The sequence below is a fragment of the Sturnira hondurensis genome, unplaced genomic scaffold (genome assembly GCF_014824575.4).
Source record: "Sturnira hondurensis isolate 20B ecotype Veracruz unplaced genomic scaffold, ASM1482457v3 Scaffold0008196, whole genome shotgun sequence".
Taxonomy (NCBI): domain Eukaryota; kingdom Metazoa; phylum Chordata; class Mammalia; order Chiroptera; family Phyllostomidae; genus Sturnira; species Sturnira hondurensis.
Window position 1 is genome coordinate 20,007,950 of NW_028080827.1, and position 18,775 is coordinate 20,026,724.

Sequence of the window (18,775 nt, forward strand, 5' to 3'; positions counted from 1 at the left end):
GTGGCCCCTCCCTACACTGGGGCCTGGGATTCTCTCTAGTCAGTCAGCTGGCCAGTCGTAGGATTCATCTGTCTTGTTTTTCCATCTCTCGAGGATCACTGTCCTGTTTTGGCTAATGCAGATATCTGGAAGCCTATTGGTTTTTCCCTTTTTGTTTTTAGTAGCACTTCCTTTCTTGTTACCACTTTAACCCAGATGCTCATTTTGTCTCTTGTCAGACATGTGGACCAGCCTTCACACTGTTCTCCCAGAAGTAGGACCTACTGTGTATCGATCGTTTATACTGTGCTAAGCACTTTACATACGGTTCCCTCATTTAGTACAACAACCTTCTGCTGTTGTTTCCATTACTGATCCCCATTTTACAGATGCAGAAGCTGAGGCACAGAGATGTTCAGTAGCTTGCCCCAAATCCCACAACTAATGAGTAATGGAACCAGGATTTCAGCCCAAGCAGGTCTTGCCCCAAGACCCTGCTCTTAATCTCTGTGCTGTATTACCTCTCACCCTCAGATTTGGCCTCCTGAAGCGTGGTTCTGGTAACATCTCTTTCCCACTCAAAAGTCTTCCAAGGCTTCACATATTTCCCAGTAAACTGAAAGCTCTGTGGGGTGGGACTCAGGGTATTCCGCGGTGTGTCATCAGCCAACTGTTACAGCGTCATCTTGAATGACCGCATCTTGTGCTGCTTTTAAGTTGCACTTACTGCCTTATCTGAACCCAGGTACTTTTCACTGCAGCAGTTTGATTCATGTATTTCTTTCTAATAAGGACGCCTTCACCTATGTCTCTAACCTACCAAGATCCTTAACATCCTCCAAGGGTCGTCAGCTCCAATGCTACTCTGTTGAAGTTACTTAGATACATTATGTCACATCTGGTAAATCTGTCACTTACTCTCTGAGTCTCTCTAGAATTCTGTTTTCTTATGGGTGTTATCACACGCCGCCTTGTAGTTTGCTATTAGTATACATGTATGATTGCCCTGTCGTGTCCAAATCTCCTTGTAAGTGGAGAGCAGGTCTCACGTGTTGGTCCACGCAGAACACTGCACAGACGGCCTGGCACAGAGTGCTGTGCGCGATGTGTCCAGAGTGCCAGGTGTTTGACACCTGATTTGGTGACTGATTGAATGAGTGAATTTTGTTCTTTTGTTTGTTTGTTTTTTTTTTCATTTTACTCATCCATCTCTTGAAACATCTTGAAAGCCGGTTCAGCTCACATACAAAATATCCCATAGTGTTCTTTGTATGGACCATTACTCTCAGCCAGAGTATTTCTCAGCTTTTTTTATATTAAAGAGTGAGCTGAAAGGTTAGGAGTTAGATGTGCATTTGATCTTTTCCTGACCTTTTTCTGACTTTTGTGTGACTTCAAGCATGTCACTTGAACCTCTCAATGACCTCAGCTGTAAAATGGGGCTGCCTGGTATCACAGAGGGATTGCGAAGAGCAGCAAATCACAGTTCTTGTGTAGACAGAATCACCTGCAGGGCTCTGACGCCTGCATGGGCTGATGAGGGAAATACAGTTTCCAGAGTCAGTGGTCAATTGGACCAGTGCTTTGAGTAGGTGGGAATCCTTGAAGGTCTGTTACTCCTCCTAGTCAAAATATTTTTACTTTTGTACTTCTGAATGTTTCTTTTTTTAGACAAGGAAGCTGTATTGTAATGTTTCCCTTTTCAGACTCTAAATGTGGGAAAATATCACTTCAGATAGTTTTAGAAGCAAGTAGAATTTGGGGAAGAATAGAAGTACCATGCATTTTTATTTTGTGCTACTGAATTTAGAAAAATTTCTGCCTCAAGTAGAGCATTTTTTTAAAGATTTTATTCATTCATCTTTAGAGGGGAAGGGAAGGAGAGAAGGAGAGAAATGTCAATGTATGGTTGCCTCTCGTGGGTCCCCCACTGGGAACTGGCCTGCAACCCAGGCATGTGCCCTGACTGGGAATCGAACCGCGATTGTCTGGTTCGCAGGCTCGCGCTCAATCCACTGGGCCACACAGCCAGGGTGCATTTTTTAAATGATACTAATATTTTTAAAATAAGTATTTGATATGACTGTGTATGTAACTCATGAAATGTATTTCTAACTCGCATTTTTGGCAGAATATTGGAGGTAAGACAACCCCAAACAAGTAGAGCAGAAAATAAATAAAATTCTGTTAGTCATCTTGCAAAGAGAACCTTTTTTTGCCGTTAATATACTCTATAAAAGCTTTAAAAGAATAGAGCTTAGTAGAATTTCCCAGCATTATTTATTTTCTAATTGGGAAAAGTCCACTCAACAGGAAATTTCGTAGCATTGCATATGGCGTGTCCTGATTATCATTCTTTGACTGTTTGGGGTTTCTGCTGCTTTTAAACTAGCATTTAAATGGACCATTTGATTAATCATTTGTATACTGGCTGTAATCCTCCCAAATTTCCTTTCTGAGTTGTACATACTGTAAAAGACAATTATGTTGGCACAGATTAAATAAGCGAATTAAAACGGAATAGCAGCGTAATTTGACCTGTGGTTTTGTTCTCCTTCCCTGTAGTGGAGTGTGTGCCACTCCAGCAAATAAATGAAGTCGTCCGTGACAGGTTGTGATGAATTGCCGTATTTATACTGTATATTTTAATAGCCTCACACTAATTTAAATTGAGCCCAGAGTAAATTATAATTCAGTCAGTTGACTGCTTATATTTAACTTGACAACTCATCCCTATTTGTCCTGGAGGTGTACGAGGAGCAGGGCGCACTCAGGTATTGCAGTCTCGCATTTAACCCTTTCTCCACAGAGTGGTTTGCGTTCAGGGTCTCTCCAGTTTGAAAAATGTAGCTCTTCCTAAGGAGAAAAACAGTGATAATAGTGAAAACTTAGGAAGTCCCTACTTCCCTTGTACTTCAAAAAGAAAACCAGTGTTTCCACACTTTCTCCCACTGCCTTCAAAAACGGAGCTGGACTTGTTTATTTTCAGCAGTTTTAAAGCTGACTGGCAAGAACGCCAGGGAAGGGGGGCTAACCTTCCCCCTGGAGGGCCAAGTCTCCCAGAAAGTGGAAGAGCATTTCAGTGGCTATTTTTAGGCGGACTTTACTTTCCCTCCCAAGTTCCCAGAAACTACGTTACTCACTTTCCTGCCGGTCTAGAACCTCCACCGTTCTGGCCTGTGGCGAATACAGAGAGTGATCCAGACCTGCTCCAGTGCAATGGGATGGCTGCACAAATCCAGTATTACTCGCTACGTTTTAGGTCACTGTAGTACTTTCGTTCATTTTGGTATTTCTATCTTTGGTTTTAAATCCGGTTTTAAAAATCAAGCAATCCATTTCCTTTCTGTCTAGAAACAGCATCTTATTTAGAGGATTATGGTTGTAGGGAGCAATTTAATTCAGTCTCCCACTGCTTAATGGCCACTAGTGTGAGACCCTATGCAGGGAATTGGGTGTGGAGCAGGGGGCTAGAGAAGGATGCACAAGACTCACCCTCTGTCCTGAAGGGCCTCACAACTGCTCTTTACTCTTTAGACTCCTGTTTGTGGAAGGTGAGGCATGGATGCTAAAGACAAATGTGAGAAGAAGAGTAAAGGGCCAAAGCTAGAGACACATTCCAATGCAGGGCTTTGGGGCTGGCTTCCTGAAGGCAGTGGCAGCACTCACGCTGGTTATGAAAGACAGAGAAGGGGTTACGGTCAGTGACTGTGGGGTGGAGAGAGGAAGCGTACCTCACGTGGACAGAACAGCAGTAGCAGAGACTGGAAGTGGGGGGAAGTCACAGGGTGTGTGCGGCTCAGTGAATATCATCTGGTTTCCCATGGGCGTTGAGTTTGTGGTGGAGAATAGTGAGAGGAGCTAGGATAACAAGTTGGAACTAGACTGCAGGAGAAATCCTGGAATGTCATGCTAGAATTTCAATTTTATGCTAAGCCATCGGAACCCAATTAAGGTTTTTGATCAAGGGAATGATATGTTTACAGCCAGTAGTTTGAGGTTAATTCCAGTGTGTTGGCTAGCCATGTGGAGTCATGTCATTTCTAGATTGGGGAGCCTGGAGATGCAACATAGCCTAGTAGTCATACTAAGCACTGAGCAAATGTGTTTTCGAAACCTCAAATAAGGGGTTCTCAATCTTACTGTGGGTTAGGAATCACCTGACAAGTTTTTTAGAAATACTAAGAGGTAGGTCCAACCTCAGAGGTTCTGATTCCTTTATGCCTATGCATCAGGGTTTATTTAAAGCACCCTTATATATTTATGTAGATATTTTTAAATAAAGGTAATTTTAATATGAGGCTAGGGTTGAGAGCCACCGCTTTAAGGTAAATATTGACTTAATTCCATTTAGCAGAGTTTTCTAGAATGAAAGAGTTGCTGTTCTTCACATAGCAGTGTGAAAAAGCACCAATATTTTATAGCATAGACTTAAAACAACACTAGGTGAATTTATTTTGTTGCTAAGTTTTACACAGGAACCAAAACGTTAAGTGAGTGTTGCTGGCAAAATGACTATTGATCTGGAGAAGTGTTTCTTGGCAGTTCTGTGTTACACTTACGGACAGTTCAGTGGGGGCTTTTATAAATAACCCTAACGCTAACTCTGCACAGAAACTGGCTCCGTCTTTTTTTCCTCTTTTCCCTCCCTCAAATGGGTATCACTACTATAAAATGTGTAGAATCATCCTTTCCTCTTTCTGTCAGGAGTTTGCAGTTCATAATTTATGGATGTTTCCCTCCAATGTGAGTGTGCGAGTATGTATTCTGCAGCTGTAATACAAAGCATAGTTCAGTGTTGGATGGTGTGTAACTACACTATCATGGTAAACCTGGATGTTCAGTTCTTATCTGGAAATGTCTAGAGCCAGAAACTGCCGCAAAGCTTAAAATTGTCTTCCATCTATTTTATTCTCATCACTGTCTTTTTAAGTCAAAAACAATTTCTCTTGAGTTGGCTTCATTGAAGTGCTAAGTAAAATTTAAACAGTTGATGGTCTTCTCCCTTAGAAAATAGTGTTTGAAATAAACTAGAAGTTATTCTAGGTAAGCTTATAAGTAAAGTGTTTTCCATTTCTGCATTATGAATCTGACAAAGGAGTTGATATTTTAAGGAAAACCAGAAAGTGTCAGTACGGGCTGGAAAGTCCTGTGTCCAAAAGGACCCGGCGCTGCTGGGCTGCGAGGCTCCTCAGAAGCTCGGCTTCCTCCTCTAAAAGAAGGGGAGGAGATGGAATAATTTCTGAATTTCCTTCAAGCTCCAACATTTTGTAACATTGTTAGCCAAGAAACATTGTGCAGCTGAAAGAATAAAAAAAGAAGATTTATTTTAAAAACTTCTTACTTCCTCTTAAAACTAAAAACCCTACTTTAAATGGCATTTTTACTCATCATCCTCTCCTGCTTATTGCCCTGTGTCTGAATTACAAGGCAATCTTTTTAATGGTTTCAGGGTCACTTCTATCTTCCTCTTCTGAAAATAACCAATGTGGCCAAAATAGGGTGTATAAATTAAGGGTGTTATAACTTAACTGACTTTTAAAGCCATTAATACTGACCTTTAAGACCTGCCTTTTTCCTTGGCCCCATCAATCACTTCCCTACCGCCTCCCCCAGTACAAAGGGCAGATGTGGATACAGTGCATCGCTGTGGGGAGGAGAGGGGGAAATGAATGGAGGAAACACCGGATTTTCACTTTTGTCTTTATTTCATAGTACAGCGGTATTTAATTTAAAGGCAAATAAATGAGTCAGTGTTTTCCTTCCCACATGTAGGTCATACTACTAGATATTACACTGGAACTGCAGAAGCAAATTATGTCTGAATTGGAAATTCTTTATAAGGTAATTTTTTCTTTGTCATTTTTTTCTTATAAAACATGCCTATGCAGGTTTTTAACTATTTTTGTCTTATTTTTGTTACAGTGTGATTCTTCATATATCATAGGGTTTTATGGTGCATTTTTTGTAGAAAACAGAATTTCAATCTGTACAGAATTCATGGATGGTGAGTTTTCCCTTTTATAATACTTCAAAAATGATTTTTGGTGGGAGTGCTTTATAACCTGGTTTTGATATAAATGTCAAGTGGAATGAAAAATAATTAAAATATACAAATAATTTTCTTAGTTATACTCTAAACCATCTTAGGAGTTTCTGGTGTTAAATATTTATAGGTGACCTATAATTTCAAGAATGTAATTTCATTTACTTTTATTGAAAATTTAAATAGAACAAATTAAATACTAGTCTGATCGGTGGTTTGATATTTGATTCTTTCATACAATCTGTCTTTCCTTGCAACACAGATGTTCTGTTCTTTTAATGTTTCAATAGCCAAAACAGACTTAGTTTTAGAGAAATCTATTAACCCAATGTCCTGTGTCTTTTAGAAAGAAAACTGTTAATTGCAAGACAAATTGTTTTTCAACACAGCTGTTTAGCCAAGATGTGTTTAGTTTTCTATGGACTCTAGCCCTTTCTCTTCTTTATTTTTTCATTCATTTCCAGTTTGGTAACTCTTTCTTGATCTGAATATGATGGTAAAATGTAGATTTCTTGGTACCGTATTAGTGAAATCATGCCATCATTTTGTTTTTACCCATTTGAAATCAAAGAAGTCTTGAAATTGTACATACTCAACTTCGGCAGTGTCTGACCCATTCAAATTCAACATTTTAAAATATACTTAGTTCATTTTGGGAGTTCTCAGTATATTTCTGAAGCAATTATTTCATGCTCTGTAAGACTTTTTAATGAGCCAAAATTGATACCTACATAATAAGGTATGTAATATGCTTTAAATCAGTTATAGTGGATGCTAAGAATCACAACTTATAAACATAATGAGCAGTGTAACAATTACTAATCAAGGAGACTGACTAGAAAAAGTGGACTCATAGAGCCAGTACATGTTATTTTACGACTTTTTATCATTCTTTTTTGAAGTACTCAATTTTTCAGTTACATTAAAAATTTTCTTTATTGAGATGGTATGTTCAAATACCAGATAATTCACCCTTTTAATGTGTACAAATTCAGTGGTTTTTACTATATTCACAAGGTCATGCAGCCATTATCATTAATTCTAAACATTTGTAAACATACTCCCTACCAATCAGCAGTCACATCCTACTCTCCCTTCCCTCTAGTCCATGGTAACCATTAACCTATTTTTTTTCTCCGTGGATTTTCCTGTTTTGGACATTTCACACAAACGGATTTATATAATATGTGGCTTTTGTGTCTGGCTTCTTTTGCTTAGCACAGCATTTATCAACTGGTGTGCTGCAAGAATTTTTAAAGCATGCACTACCTGACTGTTTAGTCCGGGGCAATGACCTCTTTTCCCTGAGACAAATAAAGAATGACGACAGCCAATACAACAATGGCTGTCCAGTGTGAATGCCTTGCCTTGAACCATAAATATATAGGTCATATAATGGAGTCACATCTTACTGGTCACGTTGCATAATAAGGTTACATCTGATTGGTTTATTCTTGGTAGCAGGAATCTTTATATACAAGGCACCTGATTTTTTTAAAAGTAACTTTGTAGCAAAAAGGGTAGTTAATTACTATTACTATTATTTTTTCAAAATCATATTTATTCTTTTGTCCAATCAGCAGGAAATATTTTTTTGGTGTGCTGCAGAATTTCAGTAATTAGTTTATGTGTGCCATGAGATGAAAAAGGTTGAAAAATCTCTGATTTAGCATAATGTTCTCCAGGTTTATTCATGTTGTATTATGTGTCACTACAGCCATGTGCCACATAACAACGTTTTAGTCAACTTTGGGCCCCAAAGAAATGACCGTGGTCTCATAAGATTATCATGGAGTTGAATTTCCATTAAGAATTGGAAAGACACATGGTTCAGAAGGAGTTGTCCCCCTTCTGGTGGGAGCAGTGTCTGTGGGGCTGGGCAGCAGATCCCCTCTCACTCAGCACCTCCATTTCGAATGCACAGACCACGTCCCAGTCAGCCGGCCACTGCCCTGCCCTGCACATTCAGAGGGTGCTTACTCCCTCCCAAATGGGGCTGATGGGCTTCAGAGTAATTTGCTGTGAATTCTTCATTGAGGACCTAAGGTCCTGTGCAAGGACACAGGTCCGCAGGAGCCACCTTAACAAGTCTTACATGCTACTGCCACGGTACTGAGAGCCTTCTCTGGTAATGTGGAGCCAGCCTGTCTCTGTACTTTGGAAATATTTTCAGGTCAAAGTGATACAGAGCATATGTAAGTTTTATCTCTTTCATCATTTCATTGCTAGAGAGAGCCCTTTGTGCCAGACAGAAACAATGGAACCAAATACAAATTTCTAAAGTCAAAAATATTGAGTCCTTAGTTCTATGCCCTCACCATGTTAAACACCCTCTATTTTAGTGAATACCACAAAGTTCCCTAATCTGACCACTGCTCAGCATGCAGTAGCCAAAACCACGCTGCCATAACAATCCTCTATGCTCCTTTATCTCTCCATCTTGATTTCTTTTTTAAAAAGATTTTATTTATTTATTTTTAGAGAGGGGGAAGGGAGGAAGAAAGAAAGGGAGAGAAACATCAGTGTGTGGTTGCCTCTCACATGCGCCCCCTACTGGGGACCTGGCCTGCAACCCAGGCTTGTGCCCTGCCTGGGAATCGAACTGGTGACCCTTTGCTTCGCAGTCTGGCAATCAATCCCCTGAGCCACACCAGCCAGGGCTCCAATCTTGATTTCTTATTCCTACTGATGCTCAAGAAGGATCACTTTCATTTCCTCCCTAATGGTGATCTATGCCAGTCAGTTTCTCCTTGGTATTTCCAATTAATCTAGTCCACATTTCTGTACATTTAGCCACATTGACAGCTTCGATATTTTATATTTGGTCCTATCAGAGGGAAGCAAGGAGAGGGCTTGTGGGAAAGTGTTTGTCAAGTCCACAGTAGTGTATAGAGATATCCTAGCCCTTCACAATTCACTCCCCACTCACTCAGTCACTCACCCTTGCAGAGCCACTTCTGGCCTGCAAGCTTCATTCATGGTAAGTGCCCTATATAGGTGTACCATTTTTTAATCTTTCATGCTGTATTTTTACTGTTCCTTTTCTATGCTTAGATATGCAAATACTTTTGATTATATTACAGTTACCTACATTGTTCAGTACGGTAACATACTGTGTAGCTTTGTAGCCTAGAAACAGTAGATGACACCGTACAGCCTCAGTGTTCGGTAGGCTGTGCGACCCAGGTTTCTGTAAGTGCCCTCGGTGATGTTCTCAGGGTGATATCACCTGATGTGCATTTCCCAGAACATACCCCATCTTTAACGGATATATGACTGAACTCCGTTCCTTTTTATTACTGAAATTTTGTTTAATAATATATTCATTGATAGACATTGTGGATGTTTTTAGTTTTTAGCTATTATGAATATCTCTGCTATGTACCTCTGTGTTTAAGTTTTTGTATGGATGTGTGTTCCGTTCTCATGAGTTTATACCAGAGAGTGGGATTGCTGGGTCCTGTAGTAACTCTGTATTTGTAACTTTTTGAGGAGCTGTTTCTTGTTTCTTGTTATTTCACACCAGTTTGCGTTCACACCCGCTGTACATGAGAGTTCCAGTTTCCACATCTTTGCCAGCACCTGTTATTGTGTGTCTTTTATTATAGCCTAGTAAGTATAAAATGGTATCATATTTTAGTTTTGATTTTGACTTCCTAATGATGTTAGCCATCTTTTCCTGTGTGTATCAGCCATTTTTGTATCTTCTTTGGAGAAATGTGTATTAATATCCTTTGTCTATTTTCTTGAATGGGTTATTTGTGTTTTTATTGTTAAACTGTAAGAATTCTTTATGTATTCTGGATATCAGGCTTGTATCAAATGTGGTGTTTGCAAGTATTTTCCCCCATTCTGTGAGCTGTCTTTTCACTCTCTCAATCGTGTTTGATGTGCACAGCATTTTAAACTCAATGAAGTTCAGTTCACCTGTTTTTTCTTTGGTTGCTTATGCTTCAGATGTCATAGATAAGAAACCATTCTTTAATCCAAGGTCATGACAATTCACACTTGTTTTCTTCTAAGCGTGTTATAGTTTTTGCTCTTACATTTAAGTCCTTGATTCATTTTGAGTTAATTTTTGTAATATATGGTGTGAGTTGAGGTCCAGAGTTATTCTTCTGTGTGTGGGTATCCAGTTGTCCCAACACCATTTGTTAAGGTTATTTTTACTGAATTTTCTTGGCACTCTTGTTGAAAATTAACTGACCATAAAATGTATTTGTGTTCCTTCAATTCTATTTTTTTTTTGTTCTTATCTCAGTACCACCCTGTATTTGCTTACTTTTACATAATTACTCTAGATCAGCGATTTTCCACCTCTTTCATCTATGGCACATGTAAGCTAATTACGAAAATTCTGTGGCACACCAAAAGATATATTTTTTCCTTTTTGACCAAAACATAGGTATAATTTTGATTCATTCACACCACATAGATATTGTTGTGTTGGCTGTTGTCATTTTTTTAATTTGAAAATCTAAGGGAAAAGATGTCAGTACCCCCAAATAAGCAGTCAGGTATTGCATGTTTTAAAAATTCTTGCGACACACCAGTTGAAAATTGCTGTCCTAGATTATTGTAACTTGTGGTAAATTTTGAAATCGAGTATTCAGGTTTTATCATTCTTTTGTTAAATATATTTCTAAATATTTTATTTTTTATATTATTAATAAGTTAAACCTTTTTAACTTCATTTTTGGATGGTTCACCACTGGTATATAGAAATACAAATGGTTTCCATATATTGATATTGTATTCTCCCACCTTGCTAAACTCATTGAATTCTGATAGCGTTTTGAGGATTCCTTGGGGTTTTCTGTGTAGAACTTCACATAAATAGAGGTAGTTTTACTTCTCCCTTTCCAACTGGATGCCTTCTTAAAAACATTGCTCTGGCTGGAAACTTCAGTGCTGTGTCAAGTAATAGAAGGGGTGAGAGCAGACCTTTTCGTTGCTGACCTTAGAGGGAAACTTTCGGTCTTTCACCATTTAAGTACAATGTGGTTTGGTGGATATCCTTTACCAGGTTGTGGAAGTCCCTTTCTCTTCCAACTTTGTTGAGTATTTTGATCATGAAAGGGTGTATGATTTTGTCAAAAGCTTTTTCTGTGTCTAATGAAGTGGACCTGTGTTTTTTGTCCTCTCTTTCATAATTATGATGTAGTATATTAGTTGATTTTTGCATGTTGAACCAATCTTGCGTTCCAGGACATGATGTATAATTAATCCTTTTTTATATGTTGCTAGATTTAATTTGCTGGTATATTTTTAAAGAGTTTTACATCCATATTATTAAGAGATATTGATCTATGGTTTTCTTTTCTTGTAGCATTGTCTGGTTTGGGTATCAAGGTACTACTGTCTTCAAAGAATAAGTTGGAAGGTGTTCCCTCATCTTTTGGGTTTTTTTGGAGTTGTGAAGGACTGATGTTAATTCTTCTTTAAACATCAGATAGAACTCACCAGTGAAGTCACCTGATCCTGGGAGGCAGGGATCGTTTTTTGTTTTTGTGATCAGCTGGCCTCTGTTGCCTATTACCAGGATAAGTCCCAGCACTAGATAGAACAGTGCTTTACTCACATTGAAAAAAGAGAGACACAGAGAGAGATCAGCTTCAGCACTGAGTGTCTGTCCATGACCGTCGGCAGCGCCCCCCCACCCTCCCGTAGCCTCTGCAGAGCGGTGGGCCTGCACGCACCCCTCTTGTGCTGGGCACCCCCACTGCACTCCTGTGGAGTCAGGAATGCTGAAAGGGGGGACATGCCTGAGGATCGTTTATGTTCACACATAAGCAAGACAAAGGAGTACATATTAACTAACTCTGGGACTGGGGAAGATATTCCCAGAGAGGTAAGCCAGCACAGGCCATGTGGGCCCTTCCTCAGTAAGCAAGTGTTCTAGGCCCAAGGCTCATTCCTCTGTGGCCTAGCAAGTCCGAAAGACTGTGCTTATAAAACTCCTTTTTAACAGTTTTTCTTTAAATTGTAATATAATACCTGTAACATGATTCACCCTATTAACCATTGTTAAGTGTTTAGTTGAAAAGCATTAAGTACACTCACATCACTGTGCACCCCGCACCACCATTGATCTCTAGAACTCTCTTCATCATGCAGGATTGAAATTCTATGCCCATTAAACGTAACTCCTTACTGAATTAGTGTTTAAATTACAGTGTTTTCTGTAAGGCCTTGTGTCTTTCATGTTCCTCTAATCTTCCATTACTACTTTTTTATGTTAAATATTTTCTAATATATCGTTTGCATTCTCTTTGACTGTATTTTTTAAGCTTTGTTTTTGGTTTCTTTAGAGATTGCAATTAACATTTTAACTTACAACACATATGTTGTAAGTTAAAGTTCAGATTATTACCACTTCCTTTCAATACTGTACAAAAACATTGTTTTTGTATAGCTCCATTTCTTCCCTGTCTTTAAAGAGTCTTACGCTTGTGCATGTTCTAAATTCCTAAGAATATGTTAGAGCTTTTCAAAGCCTCTGTGGACATCCTATTCCCCAGCCTTTTCTTTTAATATTTTTGGTTATTGTTTTACCTCAACTGTTAGCCACCACTTCAGTCAGTTACAAAGTTAACAAGTTGCTTCTTATTATTTTCAACAAATGTCCCTAAGGAAAAAGCTTTTTATACTAGGCAAGGTCCAAGCCAGGTGGAATAAAGACAGAATTGCAAGTGGTGTCTTCCAGGGGAGGGATGTGACACACCTTCTCATTAAGTCAAAACTAAATCCACTAAGAAGCACCCAAATGCACCTGAGAATGTGTGCACATGTATCTGGATTACCATCATGGGAGTAAATTGTTTTCCCAAAAACTCATGTTGCAAAGAAAGAAAGATCTTTTTACTTTTTCAATTAGCAAACTCTAAGAGAGCTTCTTCTGAAATTTTTGTTTATGGGCTCAGATTTCAGTTTTGTTATTATTAATAGTAATTATGGTTATTTTAGGGAAAATGTTGCTTCTTGTTCATTTTTGTTTATCCTACATGCAAGATGCTACGTTCTATTTTAGCTCCTATATTAGGATCAGCACATACCTTACCCCGTGAGTCCTTTCGGTCTAGTTATGTGGAAATGATAGCCCTAATTCATCAACAGAATCATGTAGTTGTTTGGCAGCTGAGATTGGTTTTTGCTAATCTGCTAGCATTCTTCCTCCTGGTTCCTGGGGTGGATAGTGGCATACAGTGAAATGATGGGCTAGGGATAATCTGAGACCAGGGGACACTGGGAAATGACAGGTCGCAGGTAGCAAACTAGTGCCTTTGGAATCATAAGCAAATAGTTCAAACTAACTTTGCCATAGATAAGTGAGTTTCTAAATGCCCAGAATTCCAACATCCCAGCTAAGATTAGACTGTCTTTCTGAGCATACAAGGTCTGTCCATAAAGTATCCAGCCATGTAATATGAAAAATAGAGACATTTCTTGAAGAAGATACAAGAAACATTGTACATAAGACAATGACACCTCAGTCCCCTTCAAAGTAGGCACCTTGGGACCTCATACAGTTCTCCCAGGTCTCTTCCGCTGTTCAAAACACTGCAACATCTTCTTTAGAATCACCATCAGCTGCTCTGTGGTATTTTCCTGAATCTCATCTATGGTTTGAAATGTCTTCCCTTCCAAAGGTGATTTCAGTTTTTGGAAAAGCCAGAAGTCGCAGGGTGCCAAATCTGGGCAGTAGGGGTCTGAGTCACATGGGTGATTTGATGTTTCACCAAAAAACTCTACACAAGACATCATACATGAGTAGGCATGTTGTAATGAAGCTGCCATTCACCAGTTGCCCATAACTGCAACCATTTTAGTTGTGTTGCATCTCTCAGCCAACGCAGAACTTGAGGTAGTACTCCGTGTCACTTGCTTGGCCTGGAGGGGCATACTCATGATGGACACCTTTCCAAGCAAAAAACACAGTTAACAGGGTCTTGATCTTGCCACCACTTTGCTGCGCCTTCTTCCAGCATGGAGGACCAGGCAGATGCCACTGGGATGACTGGGCCTTCATTTCCAGATCGTATCCGTAGACCCCCAGTTCATCTCCAGTTATGACCATACTGAGGACAGCTGGTTCATTGGTAGGGGTTTGAATCAAGTCATTAGCAGCTGCAGCACAATGTTCCTTCTGCTCTGGTAGCAGAAGCCACTGAATGAATTTTGCCACAACACATTTCATGCCAAGATCCTGCATCAAAATCTGGGACAAAGTAGCTTTTGGAATCCATAATCACCTTCTAGTTCTTGAACTTACAGTCACTGGTCTTTGTTGATTGCAGCCCATACATGTTCAACATTCTCAGGTGTTCTGCTTGTTGCAGGCCTTCCAGAATGTGGATCACTTTCAGCAGATTCTCAACCATCTTTGAAGTGTGGGTGCCACACTTTTATTTGCACTGCACTCATTGCATCATCCCTGAAAGCCTTCTCAATCATCCAGATAGTTTCTGCAGAGGAATGTTTAAGCTTGACACAAAAATTTTTTTTAATGATTATATTTATTTATTTATTTATTTATTTTTAAATTCTTGTTCAAGTACAGTTTTCTGTCTTATATTCCTAGCCCTGCCCGCCCAACACAAAATTTGATGCAGATTTGTCCCTCCACTTGCTCAGTCATTTTGACTCTGGTGACCACACACAGTCTACTGCCCCACTGACTAGTACAGTGAAGTTGTCATTAGCTGGGCATGTGCACTCCAGTCCACTCTCCTTGGTTGCCAGGTTACATCAATGTCATGCAGACCATTCTTGTTATAATATCAATGGCTGGACTTTCTCCAGACAGAGCTCTTGTATGTCATAATAGCACATTTCAGTGAGACTTTTTAACTATAAAAAGTTTATATGTGATTCTCAAGCTATGTGATGTTGTAAGGAAACCTTTCAGACCTTAGCAGTTCTAGGAGTTCAAACACTCAGATCTTTTCTGAGCTCTCTCTGCCTTTTAGTGACTCATGGTCATGGCTAGAATACTCACTTCTCTGTGTCACAGTTTCCTTCACCTGTCAAATAAAGTCATTGCAGTGACCTTTAGTGCCCCCCAGCATGAATGTTTGATGGCTTGATGAATCTGAAAATTGCCTTTTGGGAATAGGCCTATAGGATAGAAATTGCTCAGTAGCACTGAGTAAAAGTTTAACTGAAAACCTTACTACTGTTAACCTAGTAAGTTATTTAACTGCACAAAGAGAACTCCTCAGGCTTAACAGGAACTCTTGATTCTGAATGGATCTGCCACATCTTTTTTATTTTCTCTTCATTCATTCATTCATTCATTCATTCATTTTGCCTCTGGCGATTGTCTCTAATAAGTATGTCAAGGACAGGATGAATCTGTGATGACACAAAGACAGAAGTAAATATTTACCTGTACGGATGGCTAAGGAGAGTGGGATGTGACAGATTAAATGGACATTTACAAACACCAGTGAACTACCTCAAAATAGGGCTCTCTTTTTACTTGTTCTACTGATAATGGTACTAATATAATCTTTGGCTTTTTGTTTAGCTTACTGAATATTGTCCATTCAGCTAATTATAATTAAGCCCTGATTTATATCCTACATAAAAATAAATTTCCTCTTAGGACTTACTAGTATATGTGAGTGAATTTACACCTCCTAGTTTGGGGCCACTCAAGCTATTCACTTCATAAGGGACTGGTGCAATGAACTGCGTTTATCAGTATTCCGAATACCAACACGTGAAGCTTGATCTTCTTGAGACTTCATCACTGCAACAGCCAGTTCATCTGAAAGATCAATGAGAACATAACATTTTTTCTATCACACTTTAACTTTCATTGCATCTATAGTAAAAATGCTATTTTAGTAAATAAAGATGGTTCAGCTCCTTATTGGAAGTGTGTTTATTCAGTGTCTGCACAGCAGTACACAGAGCCAAAGCGCAGGTTTTAGTCACACAGTGGTTTTCTGGTGTCTGGTCAGAATCTGGAAACTACAAGGCAAAGTTATCTAAAGAAGTGATCATTTTCCTGCTTTAAACAAGAAAAATATAAAACTAGTACCTTTATTTGTACATTTTACAGGAAAAATTATTTAATATTTTTCTCTGACTTCAGCTTTAGAAAACCTTGACATATAAAATTTTTTTGCAAAATAGGTGAGTTCATTTCAGTAAAATAACATCTTCCATGCTAATCCTTTGTGGAGTATATTTTTAAATCATCATGTAGTATAGTAGAGGTTAAAAATTCGTATTTAACCTCTGATAGAAAAAAGTTATTTCTCAAATATCCTAGGTAATTCTGTTGTAAACTGAAAGACCAAACGCCTCAATTTGACTGAAAGGAAAGCTAGTACATATTGTTAAAACAGTTCTCAGGTGATCACATCATTAATATGAGTAAAGTAGTGGTTCTTTGAATATCTTCCTAAAATTAATGAGCATACCAAATTAATACTTTCAAGTGAATATTGATTTCTTTAAAATAGTTACTGAGGAAAGTATGCAGTTATTTCAGTGATGTTATTGGTGCTGCAAATGGTTTGCAGTCTCTTCTTATTAAACTACTCTGAGAGCAACTATGCTTATCTGGTGAAATTCATGGTGATTTTTATTTATGTATTTATTCATCTGTCAGATATTTATTGAATATCCCTTATTTGCTAGTTGTGCTAACTTCTAGGCTGATGGAAATTAAAAAATGAACAAGCAAACAGCATGGCCCTTGCCTTTGCAATGTTCCTGATCTTGTCGTTTGGATTTTTAGAAACTGCTAGAAGCTGAACTGGTAAAGGTTAAGGGTATTAGTGAATGCCATTTCAGTGAAAAACGTTATGACATAGGAGATTGGCTTTTCTTTTTTATTTCGTAAAGTGGTTTTCAAAGTGTTATCAAAGAGAATTTCAAAAAAATAAAAATAAAACAAAACCTATTCTAAATTGAGATAGTATCTTTGGAAGACATTGATTGCCTGTCTTGGTCACTAATTTGAAGGGTAATGTTCTTTTAGGTAGATGTTAAAATTAGTACTTTGTTAGTTTGTGTGTGCATTTTGGACCTTATATTCACTAACTTTTGTTTGGTTAACAGTAAATTTAAGATCGGGTTCCAGTTTACATTTGAGAAAACTCTTACACAGGCAGATACCTAAATGTGACTGTCCTGTTGATCTCCCGCTTTGTATATGTACCTAAATTTACGTGAAGTAGTTTCTTAGCCTCTAGCTGACTAGTTTTCTTCAGTATTTGTGTGTATATGATTATGTACTTGGGAATAAAATGAAAGTATCTAGTTACACTTCATCTGGAAGCGTGATTATGTTATAAATCACAGCGGGCAAACACAAGGCCCATGGGCTGAACCCGGCCCCTCCACCTTGTTTTACTCCACCCGGGACCTTGCTTCTACCAGGTGGCAGTGCCGAGCTCCTTGCCCCTAGTTAAGGAGGAGTTACAGTTATATAGTCCTGAAATTACATTCGGCCCTTTGAAGGCAACTGCGAGGCTGATGTAGCCCCCGTGAAAATGAGTTTGACACCCCTGTTATAAATAAAATTAAAAAACAATTTTACCCCAGACATTTAATGCATAAGATGAGAAAAACATTTTCTCAGTAAGAATGCACAGAGGAGTGACCCAGTGCACTGTTCTAGTAATTTCACTTGGAGTAACACAGCATGTTTGTCTCTACAGGGGGATCTTTGGATGTGTACAGGAAAGTTCCAGAGCACGTCCTCGGAAGGATTGCAGTAGCTGTGAGTACATGGCTTTAACCTTATGCAGTCTGGGTGATTTCGTCTGTAGTCAAGGCTTATTCTCCTTACATCCTCAGGATGTTCTTGTTTCCTTCAATTCCTGCTGACAGCGAGGGCCTTCTCAACCTTCTTTTCTCATCATGTTTGTGCTTTCTTCTTTTCCTAGACCAACCCACAGCAAGTACACAGTCACGTGACATCTTTCAGGCTGATAGGTGCTCTCACCTGTTCTAGTTTCATGTGTTTGCAGTGACCTCGGTGCTCTGGCTCACCAGTAAAACTTCTGTGTTCTTCAAAAGGAAAACTAGTTTTTGGACACTTTATAATTATAGGCATATTAGAGAATACTTCTAAAGTCTAAGTTATTAAAATAAAACAGTGTATAGGAAAATGCTACTTTAAAGATTTTTACAGACTTTTTTATGTTCTTGGGGTTTTTTTTTTTCAATTTTTTTATTTAATTATTTTTCAAGTACAGTTTTCTATCTATTACTCCCATCCCGTCCCACCCCCCATCCTCCCCCCTCCCTCCCATTTCCACCCTTCTCAGTTGTTGTCCATGTATCCTTTATATAGGTTCCTCTAAATCCCTCCCTTATTTCCCCCGAAATTCCCTCCCCTCTCCCCTCCAGTCACTGTCAGCCTGTTCTCTATTTCAGCGTCTTTGGTTATATTCTGCTTGCTTGTTTGCCCTGTTGTTTAGCTTCCCGTTAGAGGTGAGATCATATGGTATTTGTCCTTCAACACCTGGCTTATTTCACTCAGCATAATGCTTTCCAGTTCCATCCATGTTGTTGCAAAAGGTAGGAGCTCCTTCTTTCTTTCTGCAGCATAAAATTCCATTGTATATATGTACCATAGTTTTTTGATCCATTCATTTACTGACGGGCACCTAGGTTGCTTCCAACTCTTGGCTATTGTAAATTGTGCTGCTATGAACATTGGGGTGCATAGGTTCTTTGGGATTGGTGTTTTAGGGTTCTTAGGATACAATCCCAGCAGTGGAATTG

The 18,775-nt window shown here is 38.9% G+C and overlaps 1 protein-coding gene across 3 annotated transcripts in view; it reads left to right on the top strand.

Annotated features, from left to right (window-relative positions):
• Positions 1 to 18,775, top strand: part of MAP2K5 (mitogen-activated protein kinase kinase 5) — a 264,505-nt gene that overhangs the window by 94,874 nt on the left and 150,856 nt on the right. For all 3 annotated transcript variants that reach the window (XM_037054215.1, XM_037054214.1, XM_037054213.1), the window contains exons 10-12: positions 5,755 to 5,823; positions 5,905 to 5,986; positions 17,704 to 17,765. In XM_037054215.1, the coding sequence (XP_036910110.1) occupies positions 5,755 to 5,823; positions 5,905 to 5,986; positions 17,704 to 17,765 (213 nt within the window). The remainder of the gene's footprint in view (positions 1 to 5,754; positions 5,824 to 5,904; positions 5,987 to 17,703; positions 17,766 to 18,775) is intronic.